The 20862-nt window shown below is 39.7% G+C and overlaps 1 protein-coding gene across 2 annotated transcripts in view; it reads left to right on the forward strand.

The window, feature by feature from the left end:
• The window catches only part of LOC112576790 (tankyrase-2-like), a 37834-nt gene that overhangs the window by 9153 nt on the left and 7819 nt on the right, over positions 1 to 20862 (forward strand). For both annotated transcript variants that reach the window (XR_003101913.1, XM_025259509.1), the window contains exons 2-9: positions 416 to 523; positions 17980 to 18102; positions 18529 to 18633; positions 19090 to 19170; positions 19550 to 19636; positions 19891 to 19974; positions 20291 to 20389; positions 20732 to 20848. Coding sequence is in view for 1 of the 2 variants with exons in the window: in XM_025259509.1 (XP_025115294.1) it covers positions 416 to 523; positions 17980 to 18102; positions 18529 to 18633; positions 19090 to 19170; positions 19550 to 19636; positions 19891 to 19974; positions 20291 to 20389; positions 20732 to 20848 (804 nt within the window). In the remaining variant the exon portion in view is untranslated. The remainder of the gene's footprint in view (positions 1 to 415; positions 524 to 17979; positions 18103 to 18528; positions 18634 to 19089; positions 19171 to 19549; positions 19637 to 19890; positions 19975 to 20290; positions 20390 to 20731; positions 20849 to 20862) is intronic.

Below are 20862 nucleotides of genomic sequence, written 5' to 3' on the forward strand. Positions count from 1 at the left end.
ATTATGTGTTTTAAGAAGCACAAGAAGTTGTATACGAAGGCGACATCCATCTTCCCCCCGCCACCCCCCCCCCCCCCCCTGCACGAATAGGGTTCATCGTTTACCATGTTTAAAATTCAGTAGATAGCCGTGTAGATTTTTTGTGAGGCCACACCCAAAGTTTGTAAGAATTAATCATATGGACCGAGCTGGTGAAATGCCGCCGAGTCACAGAAGATAGTGAAATAACACTAAATATGTTTGCATGTCTGTGTTTTAGAGAGACGCAAAGTTGCAGACATTGTGACCATGTAGATGTCATTTTTACAACATTGACCAACCAAAACACACTGTATCGGTAACATTTAATACGGGGTAAATACGCTATATAAATCTTACATTATTATTAACAGCCCACTGATTTTTTTTCCAACAGGCGTTTTCGCTTGACGAGGCTGTGGAGGATGTGGATCCTGATCGTGTACTAGAGATGGTTTCATCGTGCAGCATTCATAGCCAGGAGCCGCCGCTCAGTCCAGAGCAGGTCAGTATCCTTCAGTTCGTTCTTTCGTTTATTTGATTCTATCCTCCGCCCACTTCTTCTGACCTTGCAAGTGTTAGTCATCACACACTCAAGTAAAAAAAACAAAAAACAAAAAAACAAAAGCAAAACAAAACAAAAAAACCAGGAATTGCAATAAAGTAATACAGTGTAATGAAAAAAGTGCGCACAGTGTGTACACTTCTTTCACGAACATAGCTACATTCCGTTCTAAACGTTCTAAAATGTGTTAATTCAATATTGAAATGTGCGTACATGTGTTTATTTACGGGTTTTATTAGAAGCTGGTATTATTCTTGAAATTAAAGGAGAACAGTTATGGATATCAAACGTTGTAGATGCTGTGAACTCCGTTACTGAGTGAAGATAAATTGTTCTTGTTCAGAGGAATGCAAAATCATTTATAATGTCTCATGAAAAAGTTATAGTGTGAAAGATTTGACAATTTGTTAAGAAAAGCAAGACAGAAACCATCATGGAATATAGCAAAGGCACAGTAAAACAACAATAGGAAACAAAATTCAAATCCACTCACAGTCACATTAACTTATTTTCAGGGAAATATTACCCCAGGAAATCAGTTTTTCACGGACAAGGGCGTGAAATTGCTTTTCTATACCTCTGTAGATGATAAAAAGGGTCTTATGCTCAGAATCGTGGGGAAAACTGAGTGCCTTTTGTTCTATATGCACTTTTAAAAATCTATGCAAATGCACGTGTGATGATGCGACAATGGCAGATCTCACAATCACATTAGCTTATTTATTATAATGGAAAATATCACCGCAGGAAATCAATTTTTCAAGATCAATGTCGTAACATTCTATTTCTATGCCTTTGTATATCTGAGCCTCTGGACAGATAAAAAGGGTCTTATGCTGAGACTCGTGAGGAAAGCTGACTGCATTTTGTTTTATATGGACTTTTAAAAATCTATAACAGCACAGATAGAGAACTAGAAGCAAATTATTCCTTTACTATTGCGTGTGCGGACGTTTTGCCGACGGACGTTTCTCCGCCGGACGTTTCGGAGCCGGACGTTTTGTCGACTGGACGTTTCGCCGCTGGACGTTTCGGAGTCGGACGTTTTGCCGACTGGCTTTTCGCCGCCGGACGTTTCGCCGCATTATGTCAGAGAAAGAGAGAGAGCTTACTTACTTCTCAAAGAATGAAAGTAACTACTAGATTACACAATAATTCTTTATTTCAAACAAATTTTACACACAGACTTCACAGACAGTTCACTTTGATTGTCACAGATTATGCGCAACAGCTTTGAGAAAAAACATTGATACAATGGCGAGAGAAATGTGTGAGCTAACGGTTCACATGAGGAGGGATAGTGAGAGAGAGTTCACTGATACATTGATACAATGGCGAGAGAAATGTGTGAGCTAAGGGGCGTCACACACTTGACTTCGGCTAAAGGTCCCCCCTGAAATGCCGAAATGAAGTGCCCCGCGCCGAAACGTCCGGCGGCGAAACGCCGGTCGGCAAAAGGTCCGACTCCGAAACGTCCAGCGGCGAAACGTCCAGTCGACAAAACGTCCGGCTCCGAAACGTCCGGCGGCGAAACGTCCGTCGGCGAAAAGTCCGTGTACCTACTATTGGCCTCTAAACTAGAACAGTTTACGAACTAGAACGAACTCGGGCCTTTGTGTGTGAGAGAGAGAGGGAAGAGAAAGAGAAGTTGAATCTGACTCATTATTAGACAGTTGATAGATTGATGCAACAGCAACAAGTTTATGTACCAGACAGTTATAATATAAAAGAAATAATGGCGTGTAACAGCTCGTGAAATGTAGAAAAAAATATATGTATCTAAAAATATAAATGGAAAAACAATAGGCCTGGTACGCTGTTTTGCATTTTTGAAAACGTATCATTTGGTCTTCACACAACCTATCAGTCAAGCCAGCAGATATAGAAGTCATGCTAATCAAGGGAAAACAAGTGAAATGCTTATATCGACCGGAAAAGCTATAGACCCAAAGCGACTCCTAACAAAGTGTGTAGAGAGCGGCAAGAACACTGCTTTGTAGAAGTCGGAGGACACATGTAACCTAAGTAGCAGAGGACATTTTCGTCGTAAAAATACAAAAATTTCCCCATCAAAGCTGCTGTTCATTAATTGAAAATTTTTGTTATAGATACCTAAATATATAGAATGCACGCTGTAAAAATTGTTGACAGGGTTTGACACCGTTCTCTCAGTGACAACAACCTCAAAACACGTTGGTTTTTCAAACACATTAACTGCAATGAAGGCACAAACGCATAGTGTCAGCAGTATTGTATAAACAGAACACACGATAGTGTGATTTCCATCATGTCGAGGAACCGGTGTAAAGTGATCTCACCACAAGAATGCACCAGCTGTTCATGCGTAGGGCGGCAGTAACATTGCACGTTGCCAGAAGTATTGTCATTGGTCGAGAACGCCTGGCACTTACAAAGTAAACGCTAAAGACTTTTTTTTTTTAGCCCAACCTGTGCTTGTTACCGTATGCTGGCATAAGGACAGGTGAAACCAACCTGTGATTCAGTGACCTTCTGTACATGATTCCATTCCAGACATTTTCTGTTTACACTCAGCTCTCTACAAGAGATAGAAATTGGAAGTTTGATGTTGTCTATCATGATTGTCTAGATTGTGAATATACTAACCAATTATTAAAATTTCAAAATATATAGTCATATCAAGTGCAGCAGACCCATCGTCTAGACACATTTTAACAATAAAATCTAATAAAGCATTTTGTTTAGGTTAATAAGGGTTTTATTTCATTCTAAAGATAGCATATACTGTATTGTTGGTATGTAGTAAGATAATTCATGAAGCTCGATAGTGGATGATACTGAACAGAAGAACAACTATTTTCACATTGCGATTGGTCTTGCGTCGGCATTTGTTCCGGCCAAGTGAATGAGTCAGCAAGCGTTTGCATGTGCCAACGAGACAAAATGTGCGGCCGTGCGTTGGCGCATGTTAGGAGGTTGATTCCTTTTTTTTTTGGTAACTATATCAGTTTTCCATCTAAACCCCATGTTGCAGATAAACCAACAGATAACATGTTTTCCGTTCGTTTCACTCGTGTGACACATTGGCCAGAAATCTGGCAAGCAGATATGCAGATGCTTTGTTTTGGAGATTAAGACACGAACCCTAACGTCAACATCAGTCTCGTGAAATGTTTACAGAACAAACATAACACGTTTGCTGAGTAAGTTGTGCATGTTTTATAGGATTCTGAATAAGATAAATAAGTTTCCCAAATGATGTCTTGGAAAATGTTATCTTATCCCCTTCTCCACATAGAATTTTGCTGTTGTTGTTGTTGTTATTGTTGTTGTTGTTGTTTTATTTGGTACGAAGTAAAAGTTAGACGTTGATAAAATGTAGATGATTTCTAGGATAAATCCGATAACATTCACAGACTGTGGAATCTAAGGTTTGGAAGCACTGTGGGCGATCGTTTTGGCAATTTTTACGAGCAGCATGGCTTTTTCCATCGAAAGCATCTCACATAACCCAGCGTGTTAATGGCGTTGCAATCGATAAATGACGAATATCCTTTACGGATAAGCAGCCAGTAAGAACAGAATAAAGGTAAGGAACTAGCATAATGCAGTCCATCTGAACCAGTTCTCGTCTACAGTGCACTTCGTTAGCTATTACGTTTTGGAGCGAAGGACGGAGAAGGGGAAATAATTTTTGTTCACACACTGATGTTGAAGAAAAAAATAATAAAGTTGCCGAAGAACCACTAGAAAAAAACATTTTTAAAAACCCGCTCGTGAGGCAGTACGGTGAGTGACTAGGAATGAAGAAAAGTATTTTTATAAGCCGTGCGACAAAGTGCAGCAGTCCTTATCCTCTCTTTGTAACATCTTCCGCTACTTTCTCTCTCTCTGAATGTCTGAATACACTTCTTTCTTAAGGGTTGGGTGGCACTGTTTCTTTACTCTTCTAACCGGAAATATAATTCTCGACTGTGTGCTGGTGGTCCGAAATTACAGATGAAGGCTTGATATAGTGTTGCTTAAATGGAGGAGGAGAGGGGATGCAGCGATATTTTTATATTATTTTAAATTTAAAATCTTCTAATGCCGAGTCTTGTAAATTCACGTGATTTGTATCTTGCAACGTTCTTTCTAAATTGGTCTTGTAAAGCTGTCTTCTGCAAGGACAACTAAATAATTCATTGTCATACATGGTTTTGCAAACACGAATGTTTTCAGAATGCTCACGAACAATTTTTATTTGCTGCTAGGTAGGAAGCCAAGAAACTGCACACAGAGACTTCAGGCTTCTTATTGGCAAGATTTGAAAAATGCGATAGAAAATGAATCCTTAATGCTGACATTAAAGCATGAATTGTTGCTGTAACTTGTATTTGTAAGTTCGAGTTATAGTTTATCAATAATTCGAAGCAAATTTGTCCCACGGTTTGCAGATGTTTCAAGTACAGTTTCAATAGGTTATCTCGTCACCGTGTTTCTCGTTAACTCCCATTCTTGCTATACATTTTCCCCAGTTATGGACCCTATGCCCACTTTTTGTCGCTATTCTCGCCTCTTGCATAACATCTGTTGGGCGGATGTCGGTGAGTAACAGGACTGTATTTCTCACCACTGCCATACTGTTTTAATACTTGCTGTAAAGGAACGCCCAGGTCTTGGGTAGAGTGGATTGTCTTACCTTGTCTGCCGAATCATTCATATCCACAGAACTTAGAAGTGTGGCCTGTCTGCGTCATAAACGATGATCATCTTTCTGTGTTTGTTTTACTTTGATTATCGCATTGCCCGAATTCCTGGAAAAGTCTGGCGGTTTCATTTCTTCTTAAGAGACACCGGTGTGCTTTACTAGTTCAGGGGCCGTATTCATGAAGTGAAGATAAGTCGTTATCCGGGGTAAAATGGGAAATAAAATGTCTTTCTCCGAAGTTACGAGGCTTTGTCCAGACCCTCATATATTGCTTTATGTTACTTTTCCCGATGGAGATCTTTGCCACTAATTTAAAGTTAAGACACCAAGGGTAAAGCAATCTCCGCGGAGTCTGAACGCCACTCTTTTCACTACGGAGACAAGACAAGACGGTGTCTGGCCATTTGATTTACCCTAGAACGACGACTTACTTTTGCTTCATGAATACGGCCCCAGGACTGATGTGGAGTTTCCCTGCTTTCTTCAGTGCTCGTGACACGCTAGCCACTCAGCACCAACTGCCTGGTTGCCTGATTGATCGGGTTTGATCTTGAGGACTTCGTATGAGTAGGTCGCTGGCTGCTTTTCAACGGACCAGACGGTGATATGGAAATGAAAACAGCCTCTTGTTGAGTTGGCCAGTGTGCGTAGTGGTGGCAACCTTTTCTGGGGCATTAATATTCTTCTCGTAACTTTCGAAGCAACTGAAAGCGTGACATGTTGTCTGTTGCATTAATGACATGGAGTGTCCAACAGTGAACGGTTCCAACAATCGATACTTACAAACATGCAGGATTTTTATCTACACTGAAATAACTCTCAAACTTCCTTGAACTTTTCGACCACATGAGCTAGCAGACCTTACTTTACAGACCCTCACTTTACGACTGGCCAAACTGCTGAGATGTTTTTCACATTCCGTTTTCACCAACGATCATACAAACCAGTTGGTTTTTATCCCTGTTTGATCAGCTTTTTTTTTTTCTCTTCATGTATTCGTGTATTCACGTGTGCCTGTTGGTTTTTACATGCGTATCCATCTTTGCGATGTAGTTTCGTGACCACGAAAATTAAGATGAACTACAATTATAATTGCAAACAAAACTATAAAAATGAGACATTCTTCCTTAAAAGTATCCTAATATTAAATTGTTTGAGTGTTAAAAAAAAAACCTAAGTCGTTATTCAGACAAAGGCATTGCAGGTCAGAAAAAGTTTCAAAATTTATGGAGATAAGACAAATGAAATGGCACCATAATTCTTCGTTATTTCCGCATTTCAACACACCATATAGTGACCCCTCAGGACTGATACACTTTCTTGAAGTATTTCTTTATGCTGATTTATTCTAGAATCGAAAGAAGGCAGAAAGCAAGAAAATGGAAGACTGTGTGATAGAACTGGGATACATACTTTCATCTCGCACCTGAAAGGATCTTGTTAAACCAATTTGACAAGCAGGTTACCAAGTACATGACAGATATTTTTGCAGGGTATATATGTAGATGTCGGATTCATATTTACAGAGAAAATATTGATTATCCATACTCACAATCCTCTAAGCAGCTTCCGCATTTGATTATTTTTTTACGAGCACGCGCAGCACAATCAGTTAGTGACGCCATCTCACAAGGAGAGTTCTGGGCTGGAATCAACGTCGAGAATGTGGTGTTGTATCAAACATAATCTACTCAAAGAATTTCTGGAGAAATGCACGACTTAAGATTTTGATTTGTGTGAAGGCGATGGAAGAAGGAAAATAATAAAAGACAATGGAAGGAATCGTAGAAGTATAAAGCAAAACGGATTTAAAAGATGTTACACCGAATGAAGTTTGGCCCCTGCTACTCGGCGATTGATCTGACTTGGAATGAATGAATCATCCGGAGACTAACAAGTAAATGTGCAAGCTTTTGAGTATTTTGCAACCTGTAAGATGGTAATATTTGTTGGAATGTAGTACGCTGTTCAGAAAACTTGATGCTTCAACCAATTACTTAAATAAAATGTTTGGCCGGAACCTGACGAGCAATTGTAGGAATCGCCGTGACCATGCCCACGTTCGGTCTATTGTGCCGACAGTTATTCATAGGTGGCAAGCAGATCGACCTAATCCCGAAAACCTACCGGACAGAAAGGAAGTAGGAACATCCGCGGAGAACCAACAGCAGCTTTTATCGTGCGAGGGTATCATGTGGGTGGCCGTTACAATATTGTATACGCAAGACAAAGAGGCACATCGTATGTTGTCTGAAGCCTGCCTCTCCTGCTGACAGATTATTTACTATGGCTTCACGGCTTCACATTGGAGATTCAGAGGTTAATCATTCTGTCAACCATCTTAGTCTGGTTTCGGTGACAGTGTTTTAAACTTGTGGTGTGGGGATGTGTGTGTGAGAGGCTGGTAGTACCGCATTATCAATAAACGGCCCGCGGGTTCCATTTCCATTGCAGCTTTGATTTGGTCAGCAAGCGCACCGAGTGCTGACAACCTGTCAGGCGAAGGGACAACAACTTTACAACGTTACTAGTATAAAAAAGAGTAAACACCTAGACTTAAAAGAGTTTCGTAGCCCGGGCAGTGTATTCACTGCTGCCTAGTATAGAGAATGAAGAGAAAGACGATCTCATCGAATAAAGGATAACAACCATAAACGCAAATTTACAGACATTGCTGCCTTTCGCCTTTAATGGATCTATATTTTATTTTAACCATTTGACAAAAATTTGCTGTTGAAGAAAATACAAGAAATAATTTTCAGAGATGATGTCTGTGTCATAGGTGAGTAAATCCGGCCACCATACATTATAATCTACAAGCCTGGTTTTGCTTGGGTTGCATTCTGCCGGTAAATCTTCGACTGTGATGCTATTGTCCATGTTTGATTTATCGTTTCATTTGAGTTAAACTTATTCATGCTCAACGTCAGTGTAACAAAATAGTGAATCACTTATACTCTTGATGTCCCTTCCCTAATCTGACAACTCATTTTCGGCTACGGATGCACCTTCTCCCTCCATCACTCCTTCCACGTCTCCCTCTCTCTGCCATCGGTACTGTCTCAAAGTACGATGTTTTTAGTCCACGTTTGTTCTGTAAGTCCCTCTATGTCGCAATACCGGTAACATCTTAGAACGGTAAAAATAAACATGCTATGGACAAACTTACACTTTCTTAACACAGCCCATGACCAATCCATTGTCGAAAGGAATATTTAAAAAATATTATACGATACATACTCAAAACATAAAATACTAGCATACTACTGAAGATGGACGTGAGTTGTGTTTTGTGCCAGCAACACTTTCTTTTTGGAAACTGAAGTTGATTCGATCTGAGCCTACAGTAACACGCAGTAATGATTAAGACAGCAAAAATGCGACCTTCATGGGGCCTTATGCCATTAAGTAAACATCACCCTGAGTTTAACTTCAGCTGTACGAACAACAGTCAACAGCTGGCTGCAGGCGAGCCTTTGTGCCCATAAAAACGAATCATAGGAAACTGTGCGAGTAAAAATGAAATTACACCTTGTGCGTGCTTGCCCATATCCTTATCACCTCAATTTCTCGCTAGCTCTTTCCTTTGGTGGACATGCCAGAAACAAATGAATACGAGCGCATGACACACATACAAAACTAGGTGCGCGCGCGCACACGTACACCTATATGGAGGTACGAGATAGCTAGGGAGCTACTTGAAGTTTTGTAACATACAGCCGACAACCAAAACTGGGAAGCCAGTTCTAGCACTTTCGTTGATGCAAACAGTCCCTCATTTTCGCTTGTTGCACGACTGAGTTTTGAGAATGCTGACAGGAATCCCTCTCCTGCTATGCTCTCCGATGCTCAATCGTATTTTAACTCTTTGATGCATATCCCGTGCCCACATGGTGCCCGCGCGTGTGTGCGTTGTATTCGCTCGTGCTCGCCTGGAGTAAATACAGAAAGTGTCAGATATGATGGGCCTGTGATACGTCACGGACTTCTACCGCCTGCAGTCTAGCTAAAGAGTGCGGAAGGTTAAATAAATTGTTTCCCTAGGGGAGGCGGTCCTGGCAGTACGCTGTCGTGCTGCGCAGGCTGTTTGCAGCTGTGGCAGACAATGGCGTAGTCGTTGTCGTCTGGCTGGCGTCGTCACGCTGACGTTGAACACGTGTCAGTGCTGCCATCGGGCAGTACTCAATTGACGTTAAATAGGTAAATGGTTGCCACTTCAAAGTTCACTCTTGTTCTTGATCCTCTATTCTAGGAAACATTGAAAATGGGTTTGCCGTTTTCTCGTATTTGCCTCATGAATCACCAGAAACATGCAGACTTTATCTTTTCGGGGATATATATCATAGATTGCTGGTGATTGACATAATGCAACCGGCATTAGTGACTGGGAAATGTTGATGTAACGCTTATTTTCAGCAGATGCAGGTACAATTCTCATGTATAGCACAGTACAGTGTAGTATAGTGGTAAAATATAGAGCGCTCACGAGCAAACAAAATCAGAGGGGGAAAAAAAAACACCCCCGGAATTGGTTTCTCGGAGTTGAATGACAATCATTTGCATATGTTGGGATTTCATTTAAAAGAGACCTGAATGTAACATTTTAAATCGCAGTTTTATTTATTACCGTCGGAAACCCAGTAGCTAAACTTAATGCGCTCTGATAGGCGCGCTGTTGGATTTTGACGCAACCTGCCATTCCTTTCTAGTTTGAGACAGGATGTATTTTTCATTCAGGTAATCTCACTGATGTTTGAACTATCTCACTAATGCAGTCTTCTGCTACTCCAGACTACAACATTGACTGACGGTAGAGCGATGAAATAGTAATGTCATGCTTCTCGGACGATTAAGTCGCCTATAGTGGATGCATGGCGTGAATCCGAAGCTGACATGTTTATATTAACTTCCGGTCTCTTGCCTGACGGTTTATTTCTAAAACGCAAGGACGACAACGCCCGTCTGAGAGTTTACCAGTTTGTATTGATTTTGTGAAGGAGATAAAGTTCTTTTAATTTTAATTCCAGAAATTTTAGTATGCTAAAACAATGTGTGATTGACAGGAACAGATTTTCTTCTATGACAGTACGACATCCTTCACAGCATATTAGTGGAATCAGCCATTCAGCTGTAAGAACAAAACCTGGAGGAGTGGAACCCAGCTGTCACGCTTAGGGCATGTAATACTTTAATTATAAATTATATATAATTATGACAGATTGCTCTGTTAAAATTATTGATAAATTAATTTAGGACTGGTGTAAAAATCCTATACAAGCGATCAAGTAGGCACCCAAGATCGTCGAGGAGTTTCTGGCGTGAAGTCTAACATTTTACCAGATAAATTCATGACCTCTAAATAAATCACTGGATCTTCCAGTGACGATGAAAGGTTCACGAGAATCCAGATTGGATCGAAGTGGTTAGTGATCTGTGTGATAGGAATGGGAAGAAGTTGGTCGGAAGTGCAATGTTCAGTAAGTGGTTCAGACGGTGGGCGTCAGTCAAAAAATGGGAGTGACGGCAATTCATAACAGTAAGTGCGGTAACAGTAACTTACATAACAGTAAGTGCGGCTCAATGCGAGCTGCTGGTAACCATTGAGAGAGCGCATTTTTCACATCAGCGTACCGCACAACACCAGAACATGTTTCGACAATGAATTTTGAGTTTTGCAATGTTATATTGGTGACTAGGTTTTAAGAAATCGATGATGGAATAAATGTGGCGGAGAACTGCAAACATCATTGCCTGCTGTGAAAGCAGAACACGGCGAAGAGCACAAAGGTGACATAGCTTTGACAATCAGAGTCCCCGCTCAACGCTCCTAATTTGTCTCTATTTGATTCAAGCGAAGTTTTGGGGAAATTTTGTAGAGGGTTAGTGAGGAGACCGTCAGTTGGCTACGAAATTAAGCACCATGAAACGGTCATCTGAAGAAGTGGCCTGCATTAATTTTTACATTATTCTAAGTTTGTCTTGTGACTTGTTTGTCACACGTACACACCCAGTCTAAACCACCAGTACCCTCACCAGCGATGGCATTAGTCGCTCACTTTTCCACTGGGATTTCCTGACTGCTATGTGCGAGGTGTGGCGGGTTGGTTTGTAGGAAAGTGCTTGCGCCTATATGAGATTGTGTACCTTTGAAAAAGGGGTTGTGAAGGGAGGAAAAAACTGGAGTAACCAGATACACTTACTAACGGCTAACCTTGTGAACAGCTGCCACAGCAAATCAAACAAAAAAAAAAAAGAACCAAAAAAAAAATGTGTCCAGAAACAAGATCTGTAGCTATAGGTGAGCAAACTGTCTAGAGTTAACAGTCCGTTTAATGTGTGGTTTCATAGGCAAACAGGAATTATTATGGATGATTTGATTATCCGCACATGATTGTAATAATTTCTCAGGATTGTGTATGTGTTTTGCAAAACACCACGTTTTTAATAAAATCGGCATTGTATGTAAAAGTGGTAATTATTAAGATAACACTTTATTTATTCCAGAGGGCCATTCGATGCAAATCAGAAAGAATACCGGCAAAAATTCCTTGTCACACATTATTAAAATTGCATATATATATATAAATGCATGCAGCATATGCGTGCGTGTGCCAGCGTCGCTACTGTGCGCGTGTGAGTGCTCGTGGCATTGAGTGATACGAGGATGAGTAGTCTTACGCTCCATTCGACGTGTCGTTAAAATGCTCGAGCTAGACTTGAAAGGGAGCCACGTTTCTCAGTGTTCTCCGGGCAAGCTTTCCTTGCTGCTGTCCTGCAGGGCTATTTGCACAGGAAATCTGATCAATATGGAGCTACCACAAACTGAGCGGTTAGAGGCTAAAACTGTTTTGTTTCGCCCACGCCTGTCAATGTTAAACGCATTTACGAAAGAAGCGAACACCTCGGATTGAATACGCAAGTCGACCTTGCAGTCACCTCTGATATCCATCTAGTGAAGAGCAGCCACGTCTGCAAATACCTGACATTCAGTGCACGGTGCTGCCTTGTGGTCATCATTATTAATCCGCCATTTGAAACGCAGCAGGGTTGCCGCTGCGACCCTTACGGGGATTGTTTTCTTGTGTTGCATACTCGGAGGGCTACATTCGGGACATGCAAGTCTTTTCCTCCTTCTTCTCATCATAACCAACCCTTCTGCGGCTGCTGACAAATCATATTCCACTGAATATTAAAAGTTGAAGAATATTAACTTTATCTAAAAAGCTTAGCTTTGAAACAGATACATAAAAGAATCATTAAATGTTCTCCCCTTGTTCGACGCATGTACGTGACTATTACATGTACATTTTTGCACTGTTTCTTGTACTATAAACACATATTATCTACACATAAACCACGTATTATTACCTAAGTTATTATCATATAACAATTTTTAACAATAAATATTTTTTACACGTATTATATAAGTAGTATTATGCCAGCAGTATTGAATTCATGGACAGGTGTAATTCAACTACACTCATTCTGGACGTGCGCTTTCTTTCAACAGCAAAAATAAACTCTTTTTTTTGTCTGTACAGCTAGTAATATGATCGTTTCCTGGACAAAGCCCTCATACTGTATTCAGCTCCCACCTAAATGTATTTGAAACATACACCTAACACAAAGCGTGGTGATTCCAATGAATTCAATAACACACATAGCAAGCAACTTTACGACATCTTTAGTTCACTCCCGTGATCTACGATAAGGCTATTTAGTCCCTAGCTTGAGCGTCCATCAATCGAACCTATGACAGTCGTTAGCATGCAGTCATGTGCAGCAATAGGTCAGAACTATGCCTAAACAGCCTTTGTGTCTAACTTACCACTATGTTAATTCTACTTATAGTAGGGTTTACAACTTGTACTCAAAGAAAATGAGAAGAAGAAAAAAAAAAATCCACTGACCAAGGCGGTAGCAGCTCATCCACTACATGATACTCTCAGGCAATGAAAAGGAGAAGTGGCTTAAACCTAGACAAAAGCATTGACTAGACAAAAAAAGCCAAATCAACGCATCTGATGCCTGGTGGACGCTGTTATAAAGTGTATTGAGGGACCAAGTGCGGGATTACTCGTCATATATCTTGTTTGCGTCCATCGTCTCAGACAAGTGAGACCTTGTTGACTGACCAGAGCAATTATTGCCGTTAAAACACGCAATGATTTTCGAAAATCAGTTCCTTCGTAAAACGTTTTCACCACTCTTACATTTTACAGTACTTTTAGAGTCACATGGTAGTGCTCACTGTTAACATGACGGCTGTTGCATCGAGCTGGCGCGCCTAAAACCCCGCCAGTCGATCATTATCACGAGCTGATAGCACGTCGTCCTATATGGTCCTCGACAGTCATTACCACAACTTGATAGCATATCGAGGCCGGGTGCGCATCATGTCACTATAGGCGCTGGCTGGATGCCTAATGCGGGGCAGTCAGCTAAACTGCTCATAAAATGCGAGCTTTAAGTTTTTAACTGCCTGACTGACATACGTTAGCCATCTAGCTAGCGCTTAGAAGGTGCTGTGCACCCGGTCCCGTGTGCCAATAGTGCTTTTTGACCAGTCGGCTTACCACCGGTCGAGCCTGTTCGATCTGCTTTAGCTTTGCGGACCGTCGTTTTTCACTTTGTGTTGACCAGCAATCGCTGCTAATTCTGTATTCATTATTGTTCAGTCTGCAAATCTTTCAAGCGGTGTTACTATGTCGGCAGACTTATTTTGAATTTTAATACTCTTCCAATATTCAGGAGAACGCTTTTAATTTTTTCCATCCTAATTAACTCCCAGGTAGAATTTTCCCCCTGCTTCTATCCCAGTTCTTTCTCTCACTATGTAATTAGGCTTTCTTGTGCTGATAATCAGATTTGACATTTTAGGAGTGTATTTTGTTAATTTTCAAGGTTCCAAGGTATATCCAATTTGTGGATTCATCTTCTGGTCTGTCAACTACAGTCTTCGCGGTTTATTATGTTTCAGAGATTATAGAGATGCTATCACCAGGCACCAACTCTTCTTGTGATGTCTAGCATCTGTTACTCGAATATTTCTCTTTATTACCAGTTCTTTTAGTGTATCACTGTATTTGCATCTGTGATTTGACAAATATTTCTGTTAACATTTTATATTATCTTCTTGTTCCCATCCCCCCATTCTTCCATTCTTCATGGTTATTGGAATGTAAGCATAATTGCAGTAAGCAGTTCGTGGTTTTGGGTATCAACAGGGCTGACGAGAAGGGGAGGGGATCTGCTGTACCCTGGCCTGCAGATTTGTTGGTGGTCCGGCCTTGTTCTGTGGAATTTTTTCCTTCTTCTTTTCCTTTTCTTTTAAGGAAAAGTTGACGGAACATTCCTCGCTCTGGTTTTTTTTTTTTTATGGAGCGGGGTACACCACGTCTGATACTTTAATGTAATTTTTCCTCATTTGCTAACCACTCACGTGTAAACAACTTGCACTTTTCCTAATGTTTGTAGTCTACATATTATGTTACTGAATAAAATGTTGATATTGACAATCGATTTGTAAGCATACTGTTATATCCTGGGAAAATAATTTACGATTACAATTACAAGGGGCTCGGAGAGATTGTCTATCCTGAGACCCGAGCTGGCTCTCGGCGACCCTGGGTATCAAGTGATAAAATTTTAGGCTGCAGTTTAAAAAAACACTATTTTCCCTATCTCCCTCTGTGTACAGCAGGTGGCAGCAGGTAGACGCATGTTAGCCATGTGAGTAGCCCTCAGTCATATGGTTTGGTCTCTAGTGTACCATCCCACTCCTGCATTTTTTTAATATATACAAGAAATATAAAGTATTGAAATTTCATTGACCATTTGACGGTGATCCAAACTACCATGATAATGTAGCTTTACTCCTAACTGTGTGTGTTAAATGTCTGTATGAGTATGTATGCCTGCCCTTGTGATCAAAAGAAAAATTTCTGTCCTGGGTCTCCTCGACAGACAATAAAGTCTGATTTGATTTGGCGTTGGTTCTAAGTTGATTCTGAAGAAGGAATCTTATCATTTGTGTCTTACCGCCCACCACCACTCCAACCTTCCCATTGTTCAGCCGATCCAAATTTCTCTTATCTCTTCTCTCACCTTTTGTCTGCACTCCTAACACACATCACCATGTATAAATCCATTTCCTGATTATGAACAGTGTGAAGACGGCATTAAATAAAAGCTACCTCATATAGATTTGGAAAATGCAAGAATTATAAAAGAAGTCACACCCTTTTGCAAACAAGTTTGACGAAAGTAATCAGACTGTAAGTAAGATGACAGTCTTCTATGTCTCAGTTCCTCCTTCAGCAGAGCTTGCCGTTTTGGTGTGGGCTTACTTTCGCCATATCTCGCCTGCCTGGCGGCTGACATTTCAGTGTCTGCCCCCTGTTGACCATGCACCCAGGATTCCAAAGGTCGGCTGCTATGATACCTGCGATAGGAGAGAACTTGTCTGGTCTAGAGCCTGCCCAGCCCTTTCTATGCGAAATAAATAATACAAAATAATAGTAATTCTGTTACCTTTCAATTGTTGTGGAGTAAATGATTGCACTTTTGCGGGGGTTTTCCTTTTTTTTGTGTGTGTGTGGACTGAGTGCTTCTTTCCACTGTCATGTTCTGTTTTTCCTTCCCAACTTGGATAGCCATTTTGACTGAGTCGTTTTGGGGAGATTACTCTGCACAGATATAAAATTGGCAGGTGTCCCCACTTCTGACGTTGTTTTAATCAGTAGCTTTTACTTACTTTTGAACTTTATGGAGATAGTACCTGTGCCATTTCTACATTTTTCTAAACCTTTCACAGCCAACTATACTTCACAGACTACCAGTTTACTAGCAAGGTTCATTAACTAGTGTCATCTCAGCTTATAATTGAAAAATAAATCAATTTGATGTTGTCAGAAAAGGGTTTCCTCACAAGTGAGATCATAATAATGAAGATAAAGAGTAATGATACTACCTTTTCAAGAGGTAGCCAAGCATGGTTGCATCCGTACCAATGTTATTTAGCCATTACTTGCAGTTCAAAATGGAATTTGATACACTTACAGCGGGAGACGTTTTTCAGTGAAGGCATCTGCAGTCTTCTTTGTGGTTATGCACAGTTTATTCATGCAAGTCATTTTGTCAGGTTACAACACACTGTGATGCACTGAAACTTAGTTGCATGTAGAAACTGGAGTGTTAATGATAATCTAACTGTAATGATAGTTAACAGAAAAGACATTTGAACAGCCATTGACTTTGCTTGTGTTTGATGTTAATCAGAATGTGATATCAGTGCATGTATTAGAATAAAAGGTTATGCATGAGTGCACATAAAAATTTGTTAGACAAATCTTTTTATTAAAGCCGAGAAGATTGAATGATGGGTTGGATTATTTCTAAGTAATGATGTAAGACATCCAAACAATCAAAGCCTGTCAGCAAAATGCCTTATAGCTAGCAATTATTTCTTTGTGTGTGTGTGTGTGCATGTATAGTCACATGGGCATGCGCATATTTTCTTTTGATAGCTAAAGTTTGAAACTTCATGTTGAGTAGGAGTGTGTGTGTGGGGGGAGAATTGGTGTTTTACATGGAGCCAGTAACTAAGGCTATATCGCAGCAAAGCAGCCAGCCTCATAAACAGATGCCTCAAGCAGAGAAAGAACAGTGTGGCTGAGAGGAGATCTGAACACAGTGCAGTCAACCCTCACTGTATCGGTGACAGGCGCTACCTGACCGGAGTAGGAATAGCACTGGATGATAATATATATACATCACAAGTTCCAGATTTGAGATGAGCATCGGCCACGAAACTCGCTTATATATATAATGTTTTCTTATCAGCAGTAAGGGTTAAGTTAGTCCAGTAAGCTGAATACTTATTTTTAATTATAATAATGTCTGCTTTTATCATGACTTTCAGCCATGAACAATATCATACAAGGTTAACTTTCATATTTTTCGATTCTTTGCTGCAGGTGTAGAGAAAAAAGATATATTATTCCATTCTTGTAATTAGAATAGTGTTCAGATCTCACAGGATATGATACGCACACACTTTATTTCTAATGTCTGTCATGAATATCTAGTCATGAATTTTGTAGGTGTAAATTGTCTATTGCATATTTTCTTGATTAAAACAACAAACCATCTTGGATAGACAGATTATACGACTTGATTTGACAAACAGTTTTGTGTTATTATTTGCTAATGAGGAAAAACACATATGCTGGGCTCCTTACGGATAGCTGGACCAAACCAGAACTAGCTTTTATGCCACTGTCCTTACTTGCAGATTGATACTTGAATTTTCCATGCATAAAATGATGAACCTTTGTAATTCTGTGGTTGAATCCCAGAATGAAGACTGAAGGTGTCAGTTATTTCCTCTGGCAGTGTTCCAAACCATCCATCTCCAGGTCATTGTAGCATGCAGGAAGAGGTCTAGAAGAATGCTTTTATTTTCTTTTGGATACTGGCTAATCATTCTTTTCAGCATGAAAGCACAGGATATGAGGATAAGAAAGCAATCTTTTCATGACAAGAAATGCAGCTCCAGTCAGTATTATAACCTTTCAGTCAACAAACTCCTTTTCCAATGAGATTTTGTTTTTCCTCTACCTACCATTTTTTTTTTTTTTTTTTTTTTTTTTTTTTTTTTGTAACATTAGTTTCCTAAATTTGCACAAAATGCTGCATCAGTGTTGCTTTTCTTTTTTATTTCTAGGTGCGCACAGTCTTTCATAAGGTAGTAGATGGGTTGCTGCGTAAACCGAAGGATGTTCAACGAGGTGCTCAGATGGTGTATCTCTTACGCAATATGGGTGCATATATCAATCAACAAGATCAGGTTTGTATCAGTTTGTTTTCTTTACTATAAGTATCTTTCCAAGTGGAATTTTATGCTTTTTTTGGCTCTGGGGTAGGAAATTAAGCTATGAAGGTGGTACTGTGAGATTTAACGCTGTAACCCATTGACATTTAAAGAATAAATACATGCTCTTTTACCATGCCACATTTTGCCATAAAGATAGACAGGGGCATATAGGTATCACAATTGCACCATTTCCATATAACCATAGATATTCATGTGTTCTTTCTCTATCTCTCTCTAATACTCACATACAAAAATAGGCAGGTATGTGTAGAGAAACAAAAGGTTTGGCAACCTTTGTGGCAACTCATTGAGTGGTCACAATTTCATGTAGCTTGTCATGAATTGTTGCCTACTGAAGTCAGCATCTTTGAAGTTTTTGTTTTGGTGGTTTATTTACAGGCAGGCTGCACACCTCTACTTCGTTATCTGCAGAGGAACATAGCACATCAAGATGTTGTGGAGGCATTTCTGCGCTGCAATGCGGATGTTTACATTACAGATAAGGCACGCAAGAATTGTCTGGCATGGGGAAGAATTCATGTCCCAAGCCAGCCTTTTTCTAACACTGATTTGGAAACAAAGTCCTTAAAGAAGCCATATTTTTCTTCTCTTTTACCTGTGTACACTGCTTATCTCAAGGATTATGGTTCAACTACACACAGAGACATGTCTGCACATGCACATCTACACCCACACAGTGAAATGATTTGTCTACCGCGGCCGGATCACCTTATATACCATGTATTCAGTATGGTAAAACTGAGTTAACTATTAGTCCGGTCTCTAGAACAGACCTGGGCAATGTCTCTGACTGGCCCGCCGCTTGCCCCGCCGACACTATATATACTATATACTATATATACTATATATACAATGTTAGGTAAAACTGAGTTAACTATATTAGTGAGGGGAAAAACATTTGTCTAAATAAAAAATCTTTCCATGATGATTTATGAACAGGATGGGGTGTACCCACTTGAAATAGTTACCAGTTCTCCTTCAGTATCACCAGCTGTACGAGATGTCTTCATGAAATATGTGGTAAGCACCCTTCTGGTAAATTATATTAATCATTAAACTTCCACTGTTCTTTATGTCAAATTACATAGATCATAGAGCACTTTCACAGTTCTTGGGTCAAATTATGTCGATCATAGAGCACTTCTGCAGTCCTTTCTTTCAGTAGATTTGCTATTTTTACTTTGGTATGTAAGGTCATTACCACTTTAACCATATATTTGTAAAAAAAACAATTGCTGTGCTATAACTAGCCTTTATACTGTGACTATCGGTAAAGCATATGACCTTTACATCCACATTATTTCACTTCATTGATCATTGTGTCATGAGGGGCGAAAGCTGTATTTAGTAATTAAATGAAGCCGTTATCTGATTTATGTGTCCTTATCTGTCTTTATAGCCAGGCATTTGGGAGGCTGTTGAAGGGGATGATGCCATGAACGTCAGGAAGCTGATCAATGAGTGGTGCCGAGTTGATGTCCAGAAGGTGATTTGCGTAAAGGAGTGATGTTTCACTGATGCATTGGTGGCACGTGCCACTTTCCTCTTGTAATGAACAGTCATCGATCCACTGATCATTTAGCACTCAGTCATACTAATGAGTGTTCTCTTTCTTCCTTCATCTCCTCTTCCAGACCTCCACTGCAAATGATTTGGAGTGTTCTTCTTTCATTCTTTGTCTGTATATTTTCTATGCTCAGATACATCATTTACTTAATGATTTATATATTTATTTGGCAGAATGGACAAACACTGCTACAGCTTGCTCTTGACACTGGCACAGAGAGTATTATCAGAGTTGTCAGTGGCATCCGACCATCCATGGTCAGTATTAAGATGGTCTATGAAAGACCCACATTCATAAATAGCAGAAGGAAAAATGCCACTTTGCTGCCTTATTTCTTTCTGCAAGTCTGTAAAATGATATGCATCAAATTTTAATGTCATTACAGATAATGAAATCTTTACATCTTTATATACAGATGAAACAGATATGCAATTATAGACATACCCATATATATGGATGCTAATAAGTTACATTAACCTGTCATTTTAGACCAGGCAACAAGGTTTAAATACCAATTAATAAAATTTCCTTCAAGTATTCATATTTACTACATGCATTTTGTGTACTTTACAGGAATTTGCGCATTGTGTGCTATCAGGAGATGTGGCAACTGCTAAGAAAATGCTTCGCCTTTCCCAAAAATTGAAGATAAATATTAACTTCAGAAACATGGTTTGTCATCACCTAATGAGTATTCTCTTTGTAGGTGCCACTGGCATTTAGAGTATCTGTTCTCTATTTTGAAAATTAAGTCTGTATCATGATTACACAGTTTAAACATTTAAATTCATGAAAAAAGAAATGTTAACACAAAAGTTGTGAATCAGAACTTAAGAACACTGTACCTGTTGGTATTAGTCACCATATGTTCTCTAAAATTTTTTCATTATAAAGCATTTTCTTGAAAAATCGTTTCAGTTTAAATGAATTTATTTGAAAATAGAATTGCCTCATATTCTTACATTCTTTTTTCACACATAATAAAACTATCAGTTTATTTCATTATTTACACAGGGAGACAGGGGGTCCACACCGCTGTATTATGCACTTCGCCAAGGCAATAGAGCAATGGTGGAGATGCTGCTTGAATTTGGTGCACGCATTGATATTACAATGAAAGGTGATGCAGAGGTGAGATTCTCTTT

Source organism: Pomacea canaliculata, linkage group LG12 (assembly GCF_003073045.1).
Source record: "Pomacea canaliculata isolate SZHN2017 linkage group LG12, ASM307304v1, whole genome shotgun sequence".
NCBI lineage: Eukaryota > Metazoa > Mollusca > Gastropoda > Architaenioglossa > Ampullariidae > Pomacea > Pomacea canaliculata.